This window comes from Miniopterus schreibersii (assembly GCF_964146895.1).
Source record: "Miniopterus schreibersii genome assembly, chromosome: 1".
In the NCBI taxonomy this organism is placed as follows: Eukaryota; Metazoa; Chordata; class Mammalia; order Chiroptera; family Miniopteridae; genus Miniopterus; species Miniopterus schreibersii.
The window spans coordinates 156,456,193-156,477,094 of NC_138101.1; the positions used below are offsets into that span (position 1 = coordinate 156,456,193).

Genomic DNA, 20,902 nt, shown 5'->3' on the forward strand with positions numbered 1-20,902 from the left:
TGTTGAGCTCGAGACAATAGATAGAAAGGTAGTTTATAAAATTGTAAAATGCCATGCAAACTTGAGAAATAATTAGGTTTTACTGTACTTCTTAAAAGTGGCAAATAGTTTTCTGTGGGAATACAATTTCCAATAGTATTAAGTATGTACCTAGAGTTAAAGACAGGTATAAAATAGACTGTTTCTACCTTCGAAGTTCCATTGCTTGTCGCAATCTTTCAAAACGAACTAAATGTTCTCTCAGCCTTTGTTCCTTCATCTTTTCAAAGGGCAAGATGTCCTTCCTTCTGTAGTCTTTGTCCCTTTTCTTATCAAGGCTAGCTCTCTCCTTGTCCTTGCTTCTTCCATGAATCTATAGAAAAAACATTATAAAAGGACTAGATGTTAAAATACGTTTGGATTTTGCTTTTCACATTCAGCTGGTCATTTAAAAAGCTTAGATGAGTAATGGCATTCCCTTTTTCTTAGATTTTCAAGCATGGAATTATGACAGAGCTAATTATAGAGAACGGTTACAGAGATATGGAATTATCTTTTTTTTGCAATAGGGTGGAACTGTATACAACACCCCTTTCAGACTTACTTTCTCATATCTTCCTTTTCTTGATGGCCTACAATGATCTCCTTTAGTTTGATCTAGTATTACCATATGTCCAGGGCTCTTTGAACCTAAGAGAGACAAAAATTACATAACTGTCTGAACATTTCATTTAAAAAATATAATGTGAAAATGCTAAATTCCTAGACAAGATATTCACAAATCAATATATGAAATTTAAAAACCTACTTATTTTATGAGAACATAAATGCAACGTTTTTAGAAACAGCTCAATCTGCTAGTGCAAATATTTTCAAAGAACTGCAGTTATAAATCAACGGCTGTTTTAGGTCAGCCCAGATTTAATAGTAAAGAGGCTTAGTGGGGCAAACACATTTGTTTTCTAAGAGGAGAAAAGAAGACACTTAGTCCTATTACACCTCCTTTTCTAAAACAGTGACAATTAACAACAAAGTTTAAATACTTATTTGGTTTTCATTTCAAGTTGTCCCTACCACTGTAAAAATTAAGTTGCAGAATACATTAGAAAGACATTGAGAAGAGAGACACATAGCATACTTATTCGCTTCTTGTCTTCACTTTTTTTAATCAATTCTGGAGTCTGGCAACTTGATCCGTTATCAGTCTTCTCATCTTTACCTTCTATTTTCTTAGCATCCTTGCTTTCTTTTTTTTCAGATTTCTCAGACGACCTTTTCTCTTCTTTTTTGACAGAGGCTTGTGTCCTGACCACACCACCCCACACAAGAAACAACAGAATGAGAACTGCTTCATCAATGTACCAGAAACGTCCACTTACTTATCAAAAACATAAATCCTTACTTGCTACTTCTATCACTCATATTTTTTTTGTCCCCAGAACTTCTTGAACTACTCTTTTCATCATTTTCTTTCTTTAATTCTTTCTTAGACGGATCGCCTTTAACCTGAAAAGTTTAAACAGAAAAAAAAAACTTTATGTTTTAAAGTACATTTTTATGATTATAAAATGTTGACGGTAGAAAATTTGAAAAACATGTAAAAAAGTAAAAAAGTAAAAATGAATGCATAAAAATAAAAACCATTCCTAATTCTACTTCCTACCAGTGTAACGTCTTTATTTTTATTTATTTTTAAATCCTTACCCAAGGATATTTTTTCCATTGCTTTTTAGAGAGTGGAAGGGAGAGAGAGAGAAACATCGATGTGAAAGAGACACATTGATTGGTTGCTTCCAGCAAGTGTCCTGAATAGGGCCAGGACCAAGCCTGCCACTGAGGTACGTGCCCTTGGCCAGAATCAAACCTGGGACCCTTCAGTCCACAGGCCAACACTAACCGCTGAGTCAAACTGGCCAGGGCAGTGTAACATCTTTAAATTGAGAAATACTAGTAATCAAAGTAACCTCCCTTTCATAAATAGTTAGACAAGCTTACTTTTTCAACAGAAATCAGTTGTCCATGCAGCTCAGTGCGATGAAGATGTGCGATACATCTGGACACCTCTGTGCTTGAAGACATAGTTACTATGCCATAGCACTTGGCCCCAGGACTCCGAGCATTTGTAACTACCTTCGCACTCAGAACCTGTAAAATAAGATTATATTTTAGAAAGTTCTACAACTTCACACATTTTTAAACAGATGAAACTTCAGAACTGAGACTATTCAAGCTAAAGGATCTATTCAGGATACATAATTAATGATAAAGGATAAACTGAATATATATATGTTTCAGATTCTTGTGATCACCATCTACCTTGCCTATAAATACTTAGTAAATATTCAAGAGAACAATTTAAAATGTCAAAAAGCAATTTAACCTACTTTTATTTTTTATTTTTTAAAATACACAGCCAAAATACAATTAGTCACATCAATGAAGCAATGGTTCATTTAATGAAAGCAAATAACATTCTCAATTAGATTTGGGCCAAAATTTCCCTGTTATAGGCCGCCCTGAATCTCTTAGAGGGGGAAAAAAGGGTGTCTACAAAGTTTCTAAATGAGTTTTAACACTGTTCTATGAATTCCTGTAAGCTTTCAAAAACAGTCATATATAAAAAAAGCAGCCTTAAAAATACATCCTAAATACTGTACTCTACAAAGACACACTTTCCATATATGTCCTTTTAAAATTTAGTCTGCCAACATAAAAGCGACAATTTCAGTTCTATAAAATGAATAGTTAGGAGATACAAGGCAGAAATGGGTGAGTGAGGAAAAAAGTGAGAGATCAATCTAGTGCTGAACAAAGAGGAACACAGACATAATGCCAGGAAAAGGGAAACCGGGCTTAGGAGGTTTTATGGTATAGACAGCTGGAAACTCAGCTTTTATCTTCAACTCTGGGAAAGGCCAATTTGCGCCAAGAGCAATTTTATCAAGTGTGTGGTATCCTTATATAGTTTTAGTCCTAATAAATGCCAACATTAAAATATTGTTTTTTTATCTCTAACAATAAATTGTTGAAAATAAAACAAAAAGTGTACCACAGCTGCACTGGCCAGTGTGGCTCAGATGGTTGGGTGGCATCCCAAGCACCAGAAAGTAGCCAGTTTGATCCCTGGTCAGGGCATATGCCCAAGATGCAGGTTTGATCCCCTGCAGGAGGCAACCGATTGATGTTTCTCTCTCACATGGATGTTCCTCTCTCTCCCCCCCTCTCCCTCCCTGTCTCTCTTAAATTCAATATACTATTCTTGAAAAAAGAAAAAAAGTGTCCACAGCTGATCATGGGACTACAGTTCTCAGTGTTCTGTATCTGACACTTGTAAGAACTAATTAAATTAGAAAAAAAATCAACTCCTAAAATCAACAGAATAGATTTTTATAATATGCATTAATGTCTATTTACCAATAGTTTTAATAAATATTTGTTTGTTTTTTAATATATCTTTATTGATTTCAGAGAGAGGAAAGGAAAGGAAGAGAAAGAGATAGACACATCAATAACGAGAAAGTCACCGATCGAGCCTGCAACCCGGGAATGTGCCCTGACCGGAAATCGAACCCCGATCACCTGGATCCTAGGTCGAGGCTCAACCTCTGAGCCACACCCGGCTGGGCTGTTTTAATAAATATTTGAAAGCCTATAAGAACCCTGTTATCAATAAGCATACACTGGAGTAGGTTAACATACGATGTATTTTTAAATGTAAAGTAGAAAGTAGGGAGTGCCTAAGGGTTACAGGATCAATTGAAACTCAGTAACTATTCAGTGAATATTGACTATTCATTATTGACTATTTATCTCTTCCGTTAGTTCTCCTCTATTTGTCAGAGAGACTCTGCCTAACGACCCAAACCACAGGAAAGCCTCCCCTGCTCGCACAGCGCAGCGTGTCGCCTCTGAGTAAGTGTCCTTCCACTAGTTCTCCATTTCCTCCGGCACTGAACGGCGAGGACCACATGTTTGTTCTGTTTTTTCCAATTCTATATCCCTCTGCTTAGTATTAGTCTACCTATATTTTCCAGGCGACCACACATCAGCCTCAGCAATCCTAGGCCCTAGAAAAATCAGGATGAATGAAACTCAGTTCGTGGCTTAAATGGGATCAAAATATGAGCTCTTAATACAAAGACCCCCAGGACTCAGAGTGAGATAATATGATGAAACTCACCATGACCACACAACTCAATAATTATGCCTATAACAATCCTAAGAAAAACAAGAAATTAGGAGAGTTTCTGTAATACTGTTTTCGATAAATCCATTTCAAATGGAGATACAGAAAGAGGGATAAAAAGGTAAAAAGAACGTACCTTTCCATATTTGCCAAAGAGGTTCTTCAAATCAGCAGCTTTAGTGTTAGAAGAAAGTCCACTAACCCAGATATTTTTAGTTGAGCTTCCACTGCTGCCGCCAGTACTACTTGTACTTCCTAGAAAAGATTCAGTATCAGACGTTTAAGCATCTCACTTGGATTTTTTAAAAACAAAATTGTTAGGACCATATTCTTTCAGAACTACAAAAGCCTCCCATTTAATTCTGACAGTATGAGCTTACTGTACCAAAACCAACCACAACAGGCAACACAATGGCAGTGAGGAAACAAGTCTGAGCACCACACACTTCCTACTACATGAGTTTTAAGTGGGCAAAAAAATCAACTACATGTCTTGGACCTTTGCTGTTAAGTGTAATAATTTATACTCTACCACTGCATAAATAAATACAGGCAACCAGGAAGCAGTCATCTAGGAGCGTAAGACTGTTTAGTTACTTGTATTTGTTATGGGCTTTAGATTCTGAAAAATTGGGAGTGCAAGAGGGAAAAATCAAAGCAAGGGATAAACTGTTTTCAAGAATTTAAATGTTTAATAACAAAGACTAACCAACCAGCTCATTTTCATTCTCTATTAGAGAAAGGGTAAGAGAAAGTGGGAATTACATGCAGTTGCCTAACCCTGGATTTAATAAAGGACAATCCTCTACAACACATTAATTACAAGAATAAAAACAGAAACCTTACACATTCTTGAGAATAGGTAAATGGTTGTATGAATCATTTCTGCATTATTTCCATACACAAATTAGTTTCACACATACAAATGGCAATTCTTAGAATACAGGCCTACTCAGTCACCCTTCAGTGCTTTTCTTCAAATGTGCTGCTATACAAGGGGAACTTTCATTCATTGGACTTTATTTGGAAGCTAATTCTTACGCACTATAAGAGAAACAGTATATATGCAATTAAAAGTAACAATTTTAATAGCTTCAAGTTTAATATATGTAGAAAGAATAAAATTATCAATGTTTTTAAAAACTACATACCAAAGTTTTAGCTGAAGAATTAGTTAACAGAGACTTATGAGGAGACAACATATACCTGGTTTGAGTATTTTAAATATGAATAGTTGATGTATGTATATTCTTAAGAGCACATTTATCAAAAGGATCTGTTTTATCTTTTGAAATGTGAACCAAAAGCATGTGTATCTTTTTTATGTTACCAGTAACATTTGGGCACACATACTTCTCCAATTACAGATTTAAAAATTTTTAATAGGAGAAAGTTAACATTTAACCAAGACTACTCCTTCTGAATTTAAAGGATAACACTTAATAAATGCATTATATCTTACCTATTAACCAAAGCTGTAAGGGATGTAGCTAATGCAATTAATTGTAAATTAATAAATCAATCATAAAATTTCCAACTAGTAAAATATGCCTAGAAAATACACTAAATATACCATACAGGACACACAACACTCCTTTTGGGGGGAGCACTTAAGAGGCATTTTGGAACTTTTATTACCTGAATGCTATTTCTCTTAAAATGCTTTTTTAGAAAACAAGAAATATTTTTCATGTAGACAGCATATGTACAAGATGAAACTATAACGCATAGCTGTGAGATAACCAGAGACTTCCCAGTAACAGGAAGCAATCAAATATTGCACCTTTAAGCTTATAAGAATTTAAAATAAAACTATTTTCCTACATAAGATTCCCATAAACCCAAAATAAGTCAAATTAGGAAATTCTGAAGAATTAAAATATACTGCATACTGGCTACATTACTAGAAGTGTGCCCTGATTGAAGAATGAAAAATGTAAAAACAAATATTAAAGACTGATTTTCTTTTAAATATCATATTCCACAAATATATACAAATATAATTTATAGCACATTTCCTACTACAAAGAACAGGGAAAGGTTGTGGTAGTGTGTAGAGGTTACAAATGACTGCAACTAGATAAAATACTTCTGAAATTATAATGTAGGAAAATAAAATATCATATTAACATTCAATACAGTTGCTTGAAAACAACGTTAAAAACACATTCCAAATGGGTTTTTAGCATACTCAAACTAGTTTACAAATAAAAGGGTAATGCTTCAATCACATGCTGTAGTCTAACTCCATAATTTACACAAAGGCCACCCAACATTTTTAGTATGTCAATTTTAAGGACTGTCAAACGAACCCCATGCAATTATTCCTTTTTAAATGAAAATACACAATTTACCACTGAACTAAATAGAAAAAAAATCCCTTACCTTTGTCATCTTTGGATGATGTCTTGCTATCTTTAGATTCCTTTGAAGAGCTAAAGAAGCAAATCACCAAAAGAAAATTGAAAACAAAAAACAAAGAAACAGAAATCGAACAGCTTGATATTGACTATATTTCAAACTGGTACTATTTACACAAATTAACAATCCAAAGATCTAGATTAGGTTATTTGAACAAATGATTCCCTTAGGATTCTTGTACTGATTTTCCCCAAGATGCCTGAAGATCTAGATTTTCTGACAATTCTATTCAGTGGATATATGGCCATCTTCTCCAGATTTCAGAACTGGGACTTGACTTCATTTGTGTTGTTAGGACTGATAGTTGTTCATTAACCATCATCACAAGGATTTTTAAAAATAAAAAAAAATTGTCAATGTGAAAAAACAAAAAACAAAAAAACAACAAAAAAACCAAATATATGCTGACAATTCGACAATGCAATCAGTAGAACACACTGCATATTACGAAGATCTTGAAATTTTTTTTTTAAGTAACTTATGACGGTCAAAAATATTATAGGCAGGATCATAAGTACTAATTACTGTACATGGTCTTGAAGCCACCCCCTTAATGTAGAGTGATCTTATTGAATGCTGGAATTCAGTATCGTAAAGAACTGACATAGAAAAACAAACCTCTTTGCTTGACCAGAGGCCCCAGTAGACGAGGGCCCTTTCTTCAAAGTATCCTTTTCTTTGTCTCCAGATTCTGCTTTCTTAGAACCTTCTCTGGCTTCCTTCTCGACAGGATCACCCTTCACGCAGTCTTCCTTCTTACCATCTTTTCGGTTCGCGTTCATCTCATAACCCTTGCCTTCCTTCTCCGGGCTCTGTGCAATGGCGTCCTGCTCATCTTTTGGCTTACTTGCTTCAGAATCTGTAATTTTCACATTTTTACCTGTTTCTAGGAGGTCATCACCATCAAAATCCAGAGTGATGGCATCTTCAGCCTGGATTGTGACCGAGATGTTGTCATCCTCAGCTTCTTTCACAGTCGCATTAGCTTCCATCTCTTCGTGAGCTGTGTGATCAGCCTCAGCTAGGCTCCCTTCTGAAGGAAGAGGTTTAGATACTTCTTGTGTACCATCACCAGAACCTGCTATATCTAAGAGGATTTAACAGGAATAAATATGGCAAAACAAGAAGTTTAAACAATTTCATATTCATAAGCTAGAATAGGACCTAGAAAATATAAAGCCAGTTATTAGCACTGATGGAAGGTTAGGGAAAAAACACAAGGGTATTAACTAACATAAACAATCCTTTCCCCAGGATCACTTATTCTTCACGGGCAAAAATGATCCCTATATACAGATACCAAACAACAAAAGTGAAAAAATGGTTCCATCCAGAGGATACCAGCTCTTCATTTCTGGTTGTAAGTTAATGGCATGTGGAAGATTTTTTCCCCTCCATGAGACAGTGACGAATGTGGAGGTTTGTTTTGCAATGTTCCAATCATCTTGGGACTTAGCCCTTGTGACCTTCGGAACTCCCATGACGACGCCTTGCAAGGTCACACCCTGAGGATACCAGTCCGTCTTCAAAGTGTTTCAGGGCCCATCTTCATCCGTCTTCCTCAGTTCTTGGGTGGGCCAGAATCACGTGGAAGGCTGCTACGGAGGCTCCGAAGGTGGCCTGCTCCATTATGTTCAGGAAATTGCTTATTTCCAGTCTTCATCCTGTCCAGTCAGTCCCGGGGTTATCATTTTCAAAGATGTCTTGGATTCCCCCAAAATAGAAAGGCTTCAGGCATGTGAGATTTTCAGTCAGTAGCTTTGCTTCATTGCTTCTAGGCCTTTTATTTTGTGTTGCTTAGAACCCTGCTCCATGTCCTTTCTAGTCCAAAGAAGGATCCTTTGACTTCTGTCCAAGAGCTCTTCCAAAATCTTGCACTGACCACATGTACTGCTACAGTGTCCCTGTAGTTGTATAGACAGCTCCCCTAAGCTACTAAAACTGTCAGAAGACTGTATGAAAGTTTGTCTAAGCAGCAAACAAAAAGCCAGTCTCCTGGTCACCCACCATTTTTAGGAATAGTTGCAAAATTAACTATCCGTTTATATGGTACAACTCTAATAAGCACGTATGAGTTACTGCAGTGCCAGTGTTATGGATATAATCAACTTACCGTATGCCAGAAGTATGTTCTTAAATTACAATTAGGTTAAATAAAAAATGGCATTGTCCACCACAGTAACTAATATGCACCATTAAGTTATAACATATCTGAAGTGTGAGAAGAAAATTAAAACCAATTGAAAAATAAAATCAAGATATTAACTTAATTCACTAAACTGATAAATTTGAAAATAAACTATTTCAAAAATAGTATTTCAAACAAGGAATGCTTTATTTGCACAGAACTTACTGCTTCTACATGTCAGCCATGTTTATATCACTTAGCATCACACATACCTTTCTCATTTTCTTCTTCCTCCCCATCCTGAAATTCAAAGAATAATCAAATGTAAAATGAATTAACTTAAAACTGCACTTTACTAATAATACGAAACCAGTCAACTTAAATCGCTATATAATTTAACAATATTAATTAGGGATACCTATCACTAACCAATGTGGACTCTTCCAATAAAAACCAGGGCCCATTTAAAGAAATGTGGCACATGCCCAATAAACAAAACAGGCAAATCCATCAAAAACTAGATCAACAATGAACTGCATTATTTATTTTCAGTATCCAAAGCTAGTTTATATAACCCAAATCTTACTCATACTAAGAGCTGCCAATAAAAAGAATGACCTGATTATTTTATGTAACTCAGTTCACTCTTAAGCCATACTATTCAGAATAGTACCAGAAAATACAACTTGAAGACATACATACACTTTCCTGAGCTTAAATGCATATTAATAGAGAAAATAAACAAAAACCCTACTCCCTTTTTAGGTATCTCAGAACAGAAGAAAGAAGGAAGACTACAAAAGTAGTTAGTTTCAAATTATCCATTCCTTCTTATCTGTTAAAAATGAATTCATAATTGCCACACAGACACTGGTGGCCAGCCACTTTAAAAATGGTATCTGTGCTAAAGGTAATTAAAACAAGTTAACACTTTTTTTAAATGACTGAATTTAAAATGTGATCTTCACCTAATCTAAAATTAAGTGTGTGCTACCTTGAACAGGAACACCAAAGGGAAAAACCTTTACACCAAGCAAATACTGCAAAAATTCCTGAAGTAATCACGCAAAGATAGAACCAACATTTTCCCAAATTAAAGATCATAACGAATAAGCACAGTAATATGCATTATAGTCTCAGCAATGAAAAAATTAAGGGATGCGTAAAAATAGGTGACTTTCAGTCAAGGTGGTATGAATTTACCACATACAAAGCCTTAGGGTAGTGCTTCTCAAACTTGGAGTCTATATCAGCATCCCCTGGGAGGGCTTGTTAAAACACAGATTGCTGAGAACCAATCCCTGAGCTTCTGATTCAGGTCTAGAATGGAGCTTAAGAATTTGTATCTCTAACAAGGTTTCAGGTGATGCTGATGCCCTTGGTCCAAGGACTACAACTTAAGAACCACTCACATGCTTTAGAGTCACAGCCTAGCAGTGAAAGACTCAGCAACATTTAACTGTAAACAAAACTTTAAATGGCATATTTATCTTACAACACAATTTCCGATTCATATAAAAGCATGTATTCCTTAAAATATCAAATATTTTACCATATGATCAAAACTACATTTGGATAACAAGCATATTTTTGTCATTTTAATGATTTTTTACTTTAAGTTAACCCACAAGTGCCCCAATTAAGGAATGACCAATTGTTTTATACACTAAAGCAATATGACAAAAACTAAAAATACTGAACCACTAAGCCACAGGCTTAGAAGGTAAAATGGTCCAAAATAAGTTGATTATTGATGGCAATGTGAATAGTATTACATAAATCCATTATATTACGCTCTAATAATCTCAATTATTGTACTCAAATTGTTGTACTGGATTTAGTTGTAATAGTTACATTTCTAATCTGCAACATTTGGAATGGAAAGGAAAGAAATATACAGCTTTAATTTGGGTGGAGCAATAGGCAATTGCAACTGGCAATTGCAAAGGATGAGTTATATGCTGGAATTATCGATAAATCTTTTTCTTACAAACTCTTTGACTTTAGTAATTTATCTTGGAGAGATAAGGAAACTAGAATACCTTAATTCTTACTTAAAAGCAGATCAAATGAATTTAAGGAATGCAATTTGCCTCTCATTTATCTATCTGTGATGCCAACAGCACACCACTTCCAAGTTCATCTTTTAAAGATGCAGTATTGATAGGTTCAAAAAAAAAAAAAAAAATGGCCAAATTATTTGCTATTCTAAAAAGCAAACTTTAAATATACTGTACACTGTGATGTAAAAAAATATCTTTTCTGGTATGGTTCCTACCAGTTAGAAATGTCATTTCTAGCTGCTGAACTAACTAGGTTTGCCTTACTAGGCTGCCGAGGCTTTAGATGTCAAATTATTCAACATGCCTTCTGAAGGAATTCATAACTTTAGTTTCTCAAAATAGTGCTTTATTCCATATACTTAAATGCCCCTAGGAGAAGACTCCTACCCAGCTTCTAGAACATAAAAACAATTACCATGGGGGTGAAGCACAAAATCAACTAGGGTTAATAAAAAAGATAAGCCACACATCAGTGCATATTTATTTTACTGTTATGTGCAGTAAACATAGCACTACTCAGGTTAAACCAAAAGTCAAAAATAAGCCTAAAAATCCTTGCAATAAGGAAACAAACCAAGAAATACAAGAACGAAAATGGGAAAATTTTCCTGTCTAAATGATACATATACAGACATAATACAAACCCAAAGCTTCTCTATTTCTTTTAATTTTATCCTAGGAGAAGCAATGATTACTAAGACAAAAACAAGGCTATATGTACCAAATTCTATCTAGTATGACACTGTTTAGAGGCTAACACCTAAAGGCTAAAGATTTAGGCTTTAAGTCAAAGCCTGAAGATTGGCCTTAAATAAATACATCTCAATAGAAATATACTATGTATTTGCTTATATTTTTAAAAGCAAATAATAGAAAGATAAATCATGACTTTTAAGTTTACCAATAAGGGGATCGGTAAAGGGGACTTTTTCGAATATATCTTATCTTATAGCTTTGACCTTGGAACCATGTAAATAATTTAAGAAATTTTAAAATAAGATTAAATTTTCTAATTTTTTATTTTGAAATAATTACAGACTCACAAGAAGTTGCAGATTTAATTTTTAAAAAAGCTATACCTAAAACCCAAAAATAAAATGAAACAAGTCAACCTAAGTATGTATTAGCAAGTGATAGTATAACCATACAGAGCAGAACTAGTATAAAAAAACAGTAGCTTGTTCATTCTTAGAGGGGTATATCCTTAGAAGAGACTTAACTGGGGGGAAAAATATTAAATTATTTTCAATAATCATATTACTGCTGGTATTATCATCCTGAGACTGTCTTGGGTGTGCTGTTAGATGAAGTCATTAACTTAGAAGCATCCCTATGAACTCAAAAGCTATTTTATCTTAAAAAACACACATTCTCTAGCTCTGTACATTGAAAATGCTAGAAAACATGAATAACTCATCGGCAATGAATACTCCACCACTGAGATTGCTGTCTTGAAATACCATTTACCAGTAAAAGAAAAAATGGCTAGTTTGCGGTCTGGAGCAGGAACTAGAACATCAGTACATACCAGAAAGGAAGGAGGCAATCAGACTACTAGGGTCGTGTTGAAAGAAAACAGGAGCCAACTTGCGGAGGCTCTCCCTAGTTACAGATGGGACCATTTGAGCACTAATAATAATAACTACAATGGACTGAAATATATTAAATATATTTAAATCCATGAGTTCAAAATGAAACTAAGGGGGAAAAAATTAAAACCTCATTAGTCACTGTTAGAGATATTAGTGAACCAGCTCATTATTCTGAGAACTGAAAAACAAAAGGATAAGAACCTAACATCTACCGTGGCTTTCCTTGTAAACGGTACCCCTGAGAAACCCAACAGGAAATGAGAAGCTTCTCTTTCTAGAAGCATTCCAGGTATTACATAAGGAAAAAAAAGACAGAATTATAGTATCACCACTTTAATCAATGGGATGTGGAATATCAATGATTGGCACCATCATCAAGACGGTACAACCAGGCATGATATGAATCTGAATGGAGGAACACACTACCTATGACGTAGTTGTGTGTTGGCAGGTGGGGGTGCCCTGAATTGGATAGCAAGCCTCTAGATCCTATAACCAACTTACCGATTTACAGGAAATACAGCATAAAGAGGAACATGTGGAATAACTGTGTGCAGGAATGTACTCAGCAAAATCTAGACTTTGGAAGCTCTACACAGGAACTGGCAAACTACACTAGATGCCTCATTTTGTAATATTTTTATTGAAACAGCTATGTCCATTCACTTACCTACAGTCTACGGGTGCTTTCACACAACAACAGAGTTGAAGAGGTGTGACAGACTGTATGGCCCACAAGGGCTAAAATATTTTCTACCTGGCCCTTTAAAAAAAACTCTGCCAACTCTTACTCTACAGCAGGGGTGGGGAACCTTTTTTCTGCCACAGGCCATTTGGATAATCATAACATCATTCGAGGGCCATACAAAACTATCAATCTAAAAATCCGCTATGAAAAAAGCCCCTAGATTTACTAAATTTCAAGTTCCACCTGCGGTTGCTTTGGCAGGACCAGACCAAATGATTTCTCGGTCTGTATATACGGCCCATGCGCTAGACATTCCCCATCCCTGCCCTACATGATAAACAACTCAATTTCTTCGACAAATAAAAGGCAGAGGGGCACAGCCGGGCGTGGCTCAGTGGCTGAGCATCAACCTAGGATCCAGGAGATCATGGTTAGATTCCTGGTCAGGGCACGTGCCCAGGTTGCGGGCTTGATCCCCAGCTGGGGGTGTGCAGGAGGCAGCCGATCAATGACTCTCTCTCATCACTGATGTTTCTCACTCTCCCCCTCTCCCTTCCTCTCTCTGAAATCAATGAAGATGTATTAAAAAAAAAAAAAAGGGCACAGGGGTGGGGGAAATGGAAGGAACAACCTAAAGATTAAGAGACCTGAATAGTTATTTTAATTAATCACAATGTATAGATTTTATTTGTATCTGGATCCAAACAAAACCTATTTTAAAAAAACAAACTACAGCCCCGCTGGGCATGGCTCAGCGGTTGAGCATCAGCCTAGGATCCAGGCAATCGGGGTTCGATTCCCAGTCAGGGCACATGCCAGGTTGCGGGCTCCATCCCCAGTCAGGGGGGCGTGCAGGAAGCAGCCGATCAATGACTCTCTGATCATTGATGTTTCTCTCTCTCTCTCCCTCTCCTCTCCTCTCTCTGAAATCAATAAAGATATATTTTAAAAAATAATTTAAAAAATAAATAAAAAACAAACTACAGACAATTAAACATTTGAATACTAACTATATTTGATGAAATTAAAATCTAGTATTAGAAATGATAATATAAAAAAAAGAGTTCTCCTCTAGAGATACATACTGAAAAATTTTAAGCAAAATATGATGCCCAGGATTTGTTTCAATAACGCAGAAAAGGAAAGGGAATGAAGCTATAGAGGAAACAAGACTGCTCATGAGTTGGCAATAGCTGAAGCTGGGTGATGGTTCCACTCTATGTAGTTTTCCTAATACACACACAGTAAGATAATATATTCATAAATTCATTAAGCATGTTTAGACACATTAGATCATGATGATATACATTAAACATTAATGTATAATGTTTCACTATACATTATTTAGAAAGAGGAAAAAGTCATTTTACTTTAAGAAAACTTCTCTGAAGATGTAACCTCCCTATCTTTTGATACAATAAGGCAAAACTTGCCACCTGATGAGAAATAAATAACTTTTTTCATTATCAGGATGGAATGGGAACAATACCATCTCTATCTAGCCCATAAAAATTTGTGAAGTTAGAAAAAGGCACCCATTCCTTAAGATACAATATATATATATATATATATATAGGCTTTTATGTGAACAGGTACCCTTAGACATGATGTCTTCATACAACTCACAGTCTGCACAACTGTAGGACTGGCCTCTGATGGAAATTTAAAAAGCTAGTTGCCAAAGTATATGAAGAACTCAACTCCACCTTTTTGCAAATTAGTAATCGAGAAAAAGGCACTCCTCCACATGGGAATTATCTTCCTATCTACTCTATCACTCAGAAATGAGTGTAGTACTAGGAAACAGTGTTGGGGACAAGTCTATACACTTTCACAGGCATAACATTTCCTTCCTGAATAATCTAAATTATCAGAAACATTTCTCCCCATTGCAATAAACACAGAGAGCCAATATATAGTCCCACTAGCATTTGTGGCTCACCAGCATTTCAAAGGCAAGAAAACTGCGGGAAAGAAGGTATGACCAGAGGCGATCAGCTAAGCAGTCTGTGAACATAAACCCGACTCTATATATATTCGCTTCTAGTAGATATTACAGTGAGGAAAAAACTGAACTAATCACTATTTTTCCTAAATCTAGTAAACAGAGGGAACCCCTATCTCTATTTGAAAGTTTACTATTTAAAGAGGACACATGAACAAGGGCTCTTGAGTACAGATATGAGGAACAAAACAAAGGACAATTTAAAAAAAACCTAAGAAAAAAAAACCACTGCAGAAACTGAGCTATAAATGTCTGTTTACAGCATCTGTAAGTCATGCTTTAAAATGTACACCATGCACAACACATATACCAAAAACATACTTTAACACACAATAGAAGAGCGGTCATTTTCAACACACACATACACACCTCAAGTACATTTCTAGGTTTTTATTATTTTTATACTAGCCCCATCCTAGGAGTGTTAAATTTACAAAAATTTAAATAAAGCTTTAAAAGAGATTAGTACTTTTCAATGACTTATTTTACATCAAAGTGACACAGGGGGAAAAATTAAGCACAGTGCAGACTTCTCACAAGACTGGTAATCAGAGTTACGCTTTCTAGAAAGGATGGACTGTTTTTGTTTTTATTCTGAAAATGGTAGAAACCTTGTTATAACAACTTCCAAATATGGTTGTGGCAACAGAAATTTTGGCTGCCTATTTTAAGTATCTTGTATATACCACAGAAATAACTTAGTATTAAATATAAGGCAGTTTTATGAATTAGAGAATTACAAAGTCAAAATAAGATTCCTCTTCCAAGCCCTTCCACCCACAATATCAAATTCATAGGACTAGACGTAAACTTACTTGGGCTGTTAGAAAGGTATCATCTTCACCTTCTTGAGCTTCAATTTCCTAAGTAAAAGGGTACACAACAGCTGCTTTACAAAATATCTGGGTAACATGAGAATGCTTTTATGCTATACCCAACTATCACTGGCCCTGTGTTCCTTCCAGCATCTATCATACCATGGTACGAAGTCAATGCCATGGTACTAAGTCAACTCGGAATATGTAATTTTTTCTGCCAGCATAGAAACAGTCACACTGAGAGAGAATCAGAAAAGTCTTTTTCCTGAGCCCTTCATTCATCAGGAGAGAACAGAAGTGTTTGGAGTGTGACTAAGCACTGACAGCACCAACTGCCCAATCCACTGATTTATTTAGACATACTCGTACCAACACACTTCAAAGCAGAACAGACCGTCTACTTCATTCAAAGAAAAGATTTGAAAAAATTATATGCTTTTAAATTATACTTTCATAAGTAACCTTCCCACCCTCGATAATAACCAAAGAAATGCAAATTAATCTCCAAAGAAATGCTAATTAATCTTTTATATCTGCTAAAGTAGAAAAAAAAATTATCACCAGGTAATGGCGGCAAGGTCAGAGTGAAATTAATACACCCATTCATACTGGGGTGAAAAACAACTTAAAGCCTAAATGTCCTCCAAGTTTAGGGAATGGCTATTAGACACACAGAAAGCAGTTTAATATATTATGGTTTAAAACACAGATTATGAAGTCATTATGTGGAAATATTATATAGAATAGCAATTATATAGAATAAATAGCATGATAGATACTAAGTAAAAATATATACGTATGTGGAAATTGAGCAAAAATTAAAAAGATCATCTTAGGTGGCAGGATTCTGGGTGCTTTATAAATAACTTAAAATATATATTTTTTAAAATTCTGAGATTTCCACATTGAATTAGAAAGAAATACTTATTACTTAGTACTTAATTTATCTGAGTCATGTTTTAAAACAGCTGGCTAAAGACCTGACTTTCGATGTCCTCTTTCTCTATATCTTCTATTCCTTCTGCCTCTATTAATTCATGAGCTCTGTTGTTTTCTTCTTCGGAAAGTAACTCCTTCAAATGCACAGTTTCCTCTTCATTTTCACCAAACTCTTCAGAGTCCTTTAGTTCGTCACTTCCATCTTGTTCATGTGCCTCTTGATTCTCCAATTCACAGTCCTTTTAATGGCAAGAAAATTTGGTACAACTAGAGGCAAAGTAGTGTAGGCTAGCCACCAAGTGTCTTTGGTAATTTATATCTCTACATGTTTTAAATTTTACCATATGTTGACATTCTCAAAGTCAAAGTTCAATCATTTTACCTTATATAATAACTATGTCTTTAAAAATGGGGGCCAGGGGGAGTTTAATACCAAGGTCATTAAACCACATTCTGAGTTCCCAAATCTTTCACACTGAACTACACATGAACTGGATTGCTACTAGAGATGTTCTCAAGTTCCAGTCACTTAATATTTACCAACTCACATCCTAGGAGCTGACCTAGAAGATATAGCTTCAAAGAAATGACTTGATTTCTCCATGTGCCATAGTTGAGTTTAACGTCAAAGACCTCAAAAGTCATATATTATGACATAAGTTTCTAAGTAATAATAAGGCATCCCAACTGTTATACAAATGTCTGTTCTTGAAAAACATGCAAATAATTTAAGTGTATTTGCCTTGATATCTATCACTATGCCACAATGCCAGTTAGGCAGGGGAACACTGGTTGGGATTATTTCTCTAAGGGAATGTCTGTCTTTCAAAGTTTATGGGTACATGGTACTTCAGTAACAACAAAGAAAAGCCGCAGTCTTCTTAGTTTCCTCTTTAACTGCAGAAAAGGGGTTGAAAGCAGTGAACATTCCTTCCTCCTTTCCTATTCTTATAGTATATATAGCAGATTTAAAAAAAGGTTTCTGGGTTAAGAAAAGGGCAGGGGCATTACTATTAATCAATCATAACTGAACTGCAGCAAGAGAACAGAAGTTTCTGAGGGGGCAGGCAAAGAGAAGAAATGTGGTTGTTTTGGGATGTGGAGTGCTTAGGGAGCAGGGCATCTCGGGGACAGGGTTTGACCAACCTCACCATGTCTGAGGGGGGGAACACTGGAGATTGAAAATTGAGTAGGTGATCGTATGACAGAAGAATAGGTGCAAATAAGTAAAAAGGTAGGTCACCGAGGGAACGTCATCTGTTTTAAAGTACCAACTTTGAGCAGTCTCCTCACTTAAAAATGGAAGCAATTCCTGTATTACTTATATATCTAGGCAATAGGTGATACTGACCCACCATTACTATAAATTCCAAAATTACCAACTCTGGAAAACAAGGAAAGTATATTAACTTAATTTCTATCTAATACATCATATATGCTGATACTTATGAAATGAAAAATATAAAAAAGCTGAGCATATATTTAAATAGAATTTTCTTTATTTAAAAAAAAAACAAAAAAAACTCTTTTGTTCTTTAGACATTCTGACCAGGTTCATTTAATAATAACACAAAGGCACCCTTTGCAGCACATATTAGAGACAGTACTATTAAGCTGACTTGAACCATATATCTTCTTGTAACATTTCAAAAGACTGTAAGATGTTTATGAACTGAAGAACGGAAAGAAAGTTAGACATCTAAAAACTGAAAGGTCTTTTTACTCAGTCACAATGTTCTTCCAGCTTATGGATACTTTTTGCTTAATAATATCCTCACTGGTGAAGACAACTAAAGAAAATAAGAGCAAGGGAACAAACCTAAAGGAAGAGATACCACATGGAAAACAATACAGAGGCTGAAAGCTCTTAAAGACTCAAACAAAAGTTGATTACAGGCCTGCAATCTTCAATGTTAATGAATCCCAGGGCAAATACTGCCTAAAATTATCTGATTTCACGTTAACTCCTCAACCACACATTTATTTATTTCTGTACTTGCTCTCAAAAGTGCAAGGTACAAAGTGTGAGGTGTGTGGTCTGTGTGCAACATGGGGAGGGTAGAGAACTGGATGGTAGGAGGGATGGGCAGGAGAATGGACATAGCTTTCTTCATGGTGGAACACAGACATCTGGAGATGTTTTGACAATATGGACTAACTGTTCACAGAAAATGAAATATATGGGGATATAAATGTACACAATTTCAGAGGAACTATGCTCAGTAAATAATTTCTGCAAATGCCACACTACTTGGGACCTAATGATCAGTAAGTAGCAGATCATGTTTCAGTAAACCAAAAACAAAAAAACCTTAACTACAATTTAAAAATATTTGGCATATAAAACTGCCACAACCTCAATTAAAATTCATACATTATTTTTCTGGCTGGTCTGTTTCAAAAAAAGAAAAAAAAAAAAAATTCTTTTTTTTTTTTTTTTTTTTTGAGCCAAAAGGCCTGGCTTATTTATCTTTAAAGCACAAAACCAATTTCTTTATTTGATCTTTACCAAGTAGCAAAACAGCAGCAATTTTCTCTCTATTTTAAGGACTACATTAATCTAGGTTCTGTATATTATATACAAAAGCTAAATGCAATAGGCAGGTGACAAATAAATTATTGTCTGGCTGGTGTGGCTCAGCTGGAGCGTCATCCCATACACTGAAAGGTCTCGGGTTCAATTCCCAGTCAGGCATATACCCAGGTTGGGGGTTTGATCCGTGGTTGGGGTGCATACAGGAGGCAAGCAATTGATGTTTCTCTCTCTCCCTCCCTTCCTCTCTCTCTAAAATCAATAAAAACATTTTTTTTAAAGAAAGAAAATATCAATACCCTTGATTGTAGTACCTTGTCCAAGAACTAGCACATCAATTGTCCTGTAGCTATTTCTCTGGCCCCTATGTCTTAGATTTCTACTTAAAAACTCAGACAAACATTATTTTTAGCTTTATTCTCATTTAACTAAAGTTATTTATTATATTTTTCAACTATGAGAATTAATGAGATTGACATTATTATAATAGTCTCTATGTTCTACCTACATACTTCAGTATCATTCAATTAAAATGCATGAGTTCATCATGCAAAATGCTAGGCTCAAAATAAACATCTTAACCTGAGTAATTAACACTTTACCTTGACAAAAGCATCATCTTCCACAGAAGCATCTCCACTCAACTCATCTGCTTCCTGTTTTTTACCTGCGAAAGAAGGAAAATGGGCTAACAACCAATACTTTATTACTTAAGAGTAAAAAACATCCAGAGACGTTTACCCCGTAGCATCACTCTCTACTCCCAATCATCTGACAAAGCCAATGCTGACTGCTTCTAAACCACCTGCTCACAGCTGCCCCAAACAAAAAAAGCTTTAACAATGTCATGCTTTTTCACTAAAATAAACTGTGCAAAAATTAATCCTACGTATGAACCCATCATCTTAACTGACTTGATATATATGATACATTTTTCTTCCACCACTCGAATTCTCTAGCTTCAATACTCCCAGAAGTAGCAGAACCTTTCAATGGTATTCTACTAACTTCAGATATAACCAGATGTCTGATAGCTAAGCTCAGGACTCACAACCCCCACCAAAGCCTTCCCTAAGTTCTCTTCTTCAAGCTTTCTCTGAAATAAAATTGTCAAACTTGGTCTACACCTTACAACCCATCAGTCGATTCTGTATCAATGGCCTCTTGCTTCACCATTAGAGAAGAAATTCCTTATGCACAGCCACTGCCCTTATGCTCATTTTGTATTTCTCCAAAGGCCTACATCTAAATTCTGCTGGGCACTTAACATAATAACTGACTTAACTGATTAGGCAAATAGAAATTGCTTCAGAATGAAAACTGTTAATAGCTTCCAGATAGACTACAGGCCTCCCAACCCTCATCTTCAAAACTGACTGGTGGTTGAAACTAAAAATGTTTACCACACCAAAAACAGACAAGTTTCCCGCAGAGCCAATGCTAAAAGTTTGTTTTCAGGTTAGTCCACAAAACCAACTTAATAGCTCATAATGAGTAAGATATGCTGTTAAAAACACAGTTGCTGAAAACTTTGTATTAAAAAAAAAATG

The 20,902-nt window shown here is 35.4% G+C and overlaps 1 protein-coding gene across 4 annotated transcripts in view; it reads right to left on the reverse strand.

Annotated features, from left to right (window-relative positions):
- Positions 1–20,902, reverse strand: part of SLTM (SAFB like transcription modulator) — a 43,787-nt gene that overhangs the window by 12,238 nt on the left and 10,647 nt on the right. The window contains exons 3-14 of one of the 4 annotated variants that reach the window (XM_081147382.1): positions 19,955–20,019; positions 16,861–17,058; positions 15,878–15,925; positions 8,987–9,014; positions 7,205–7,619; positions 6,551–6,600; positions 4,302–4,420; positions 1,975–2,124; positions 1,382–1,485; positions 1,118–1,284; positions 584–669; positions 189–352 (exon numbers count right to left, since the gene is read on the reverse strand). In XM_081147382.1, the coding sequence (XP_081003508.1) occupies positions 189–352; positions 584–669; positions 1,118–1,284; positions 1,382–1,485; positions 1,975–2,124; positions 4,302–4,420; positions 6,551–6,600; positions 7,205–7,619; positions 8,987–9,014; positions 15,878–15,925; positions 16,861–17,058; positions 19,955–20,019 (1,594 nt within the window). Of the gene's footprint in view, positions 1–188; positions 353–583; positions 670–1,117; positions 1,285–1,381; positions 1,486–1,974; positions 2,125–4,301; positions 4,421–6,550; positions 6,601–7,204; positions 7,674–8,986; positions 9,015–15,877; positions 15,926–16,860; positions 17,059–19,954; positions 20,020–20,902 lie in introns of all 4 variants that reach the window. The other 3 variants (XM_081147381.1, XM_081147384.1, XM_081147383.1) reach the window with 3 other exon arrangements.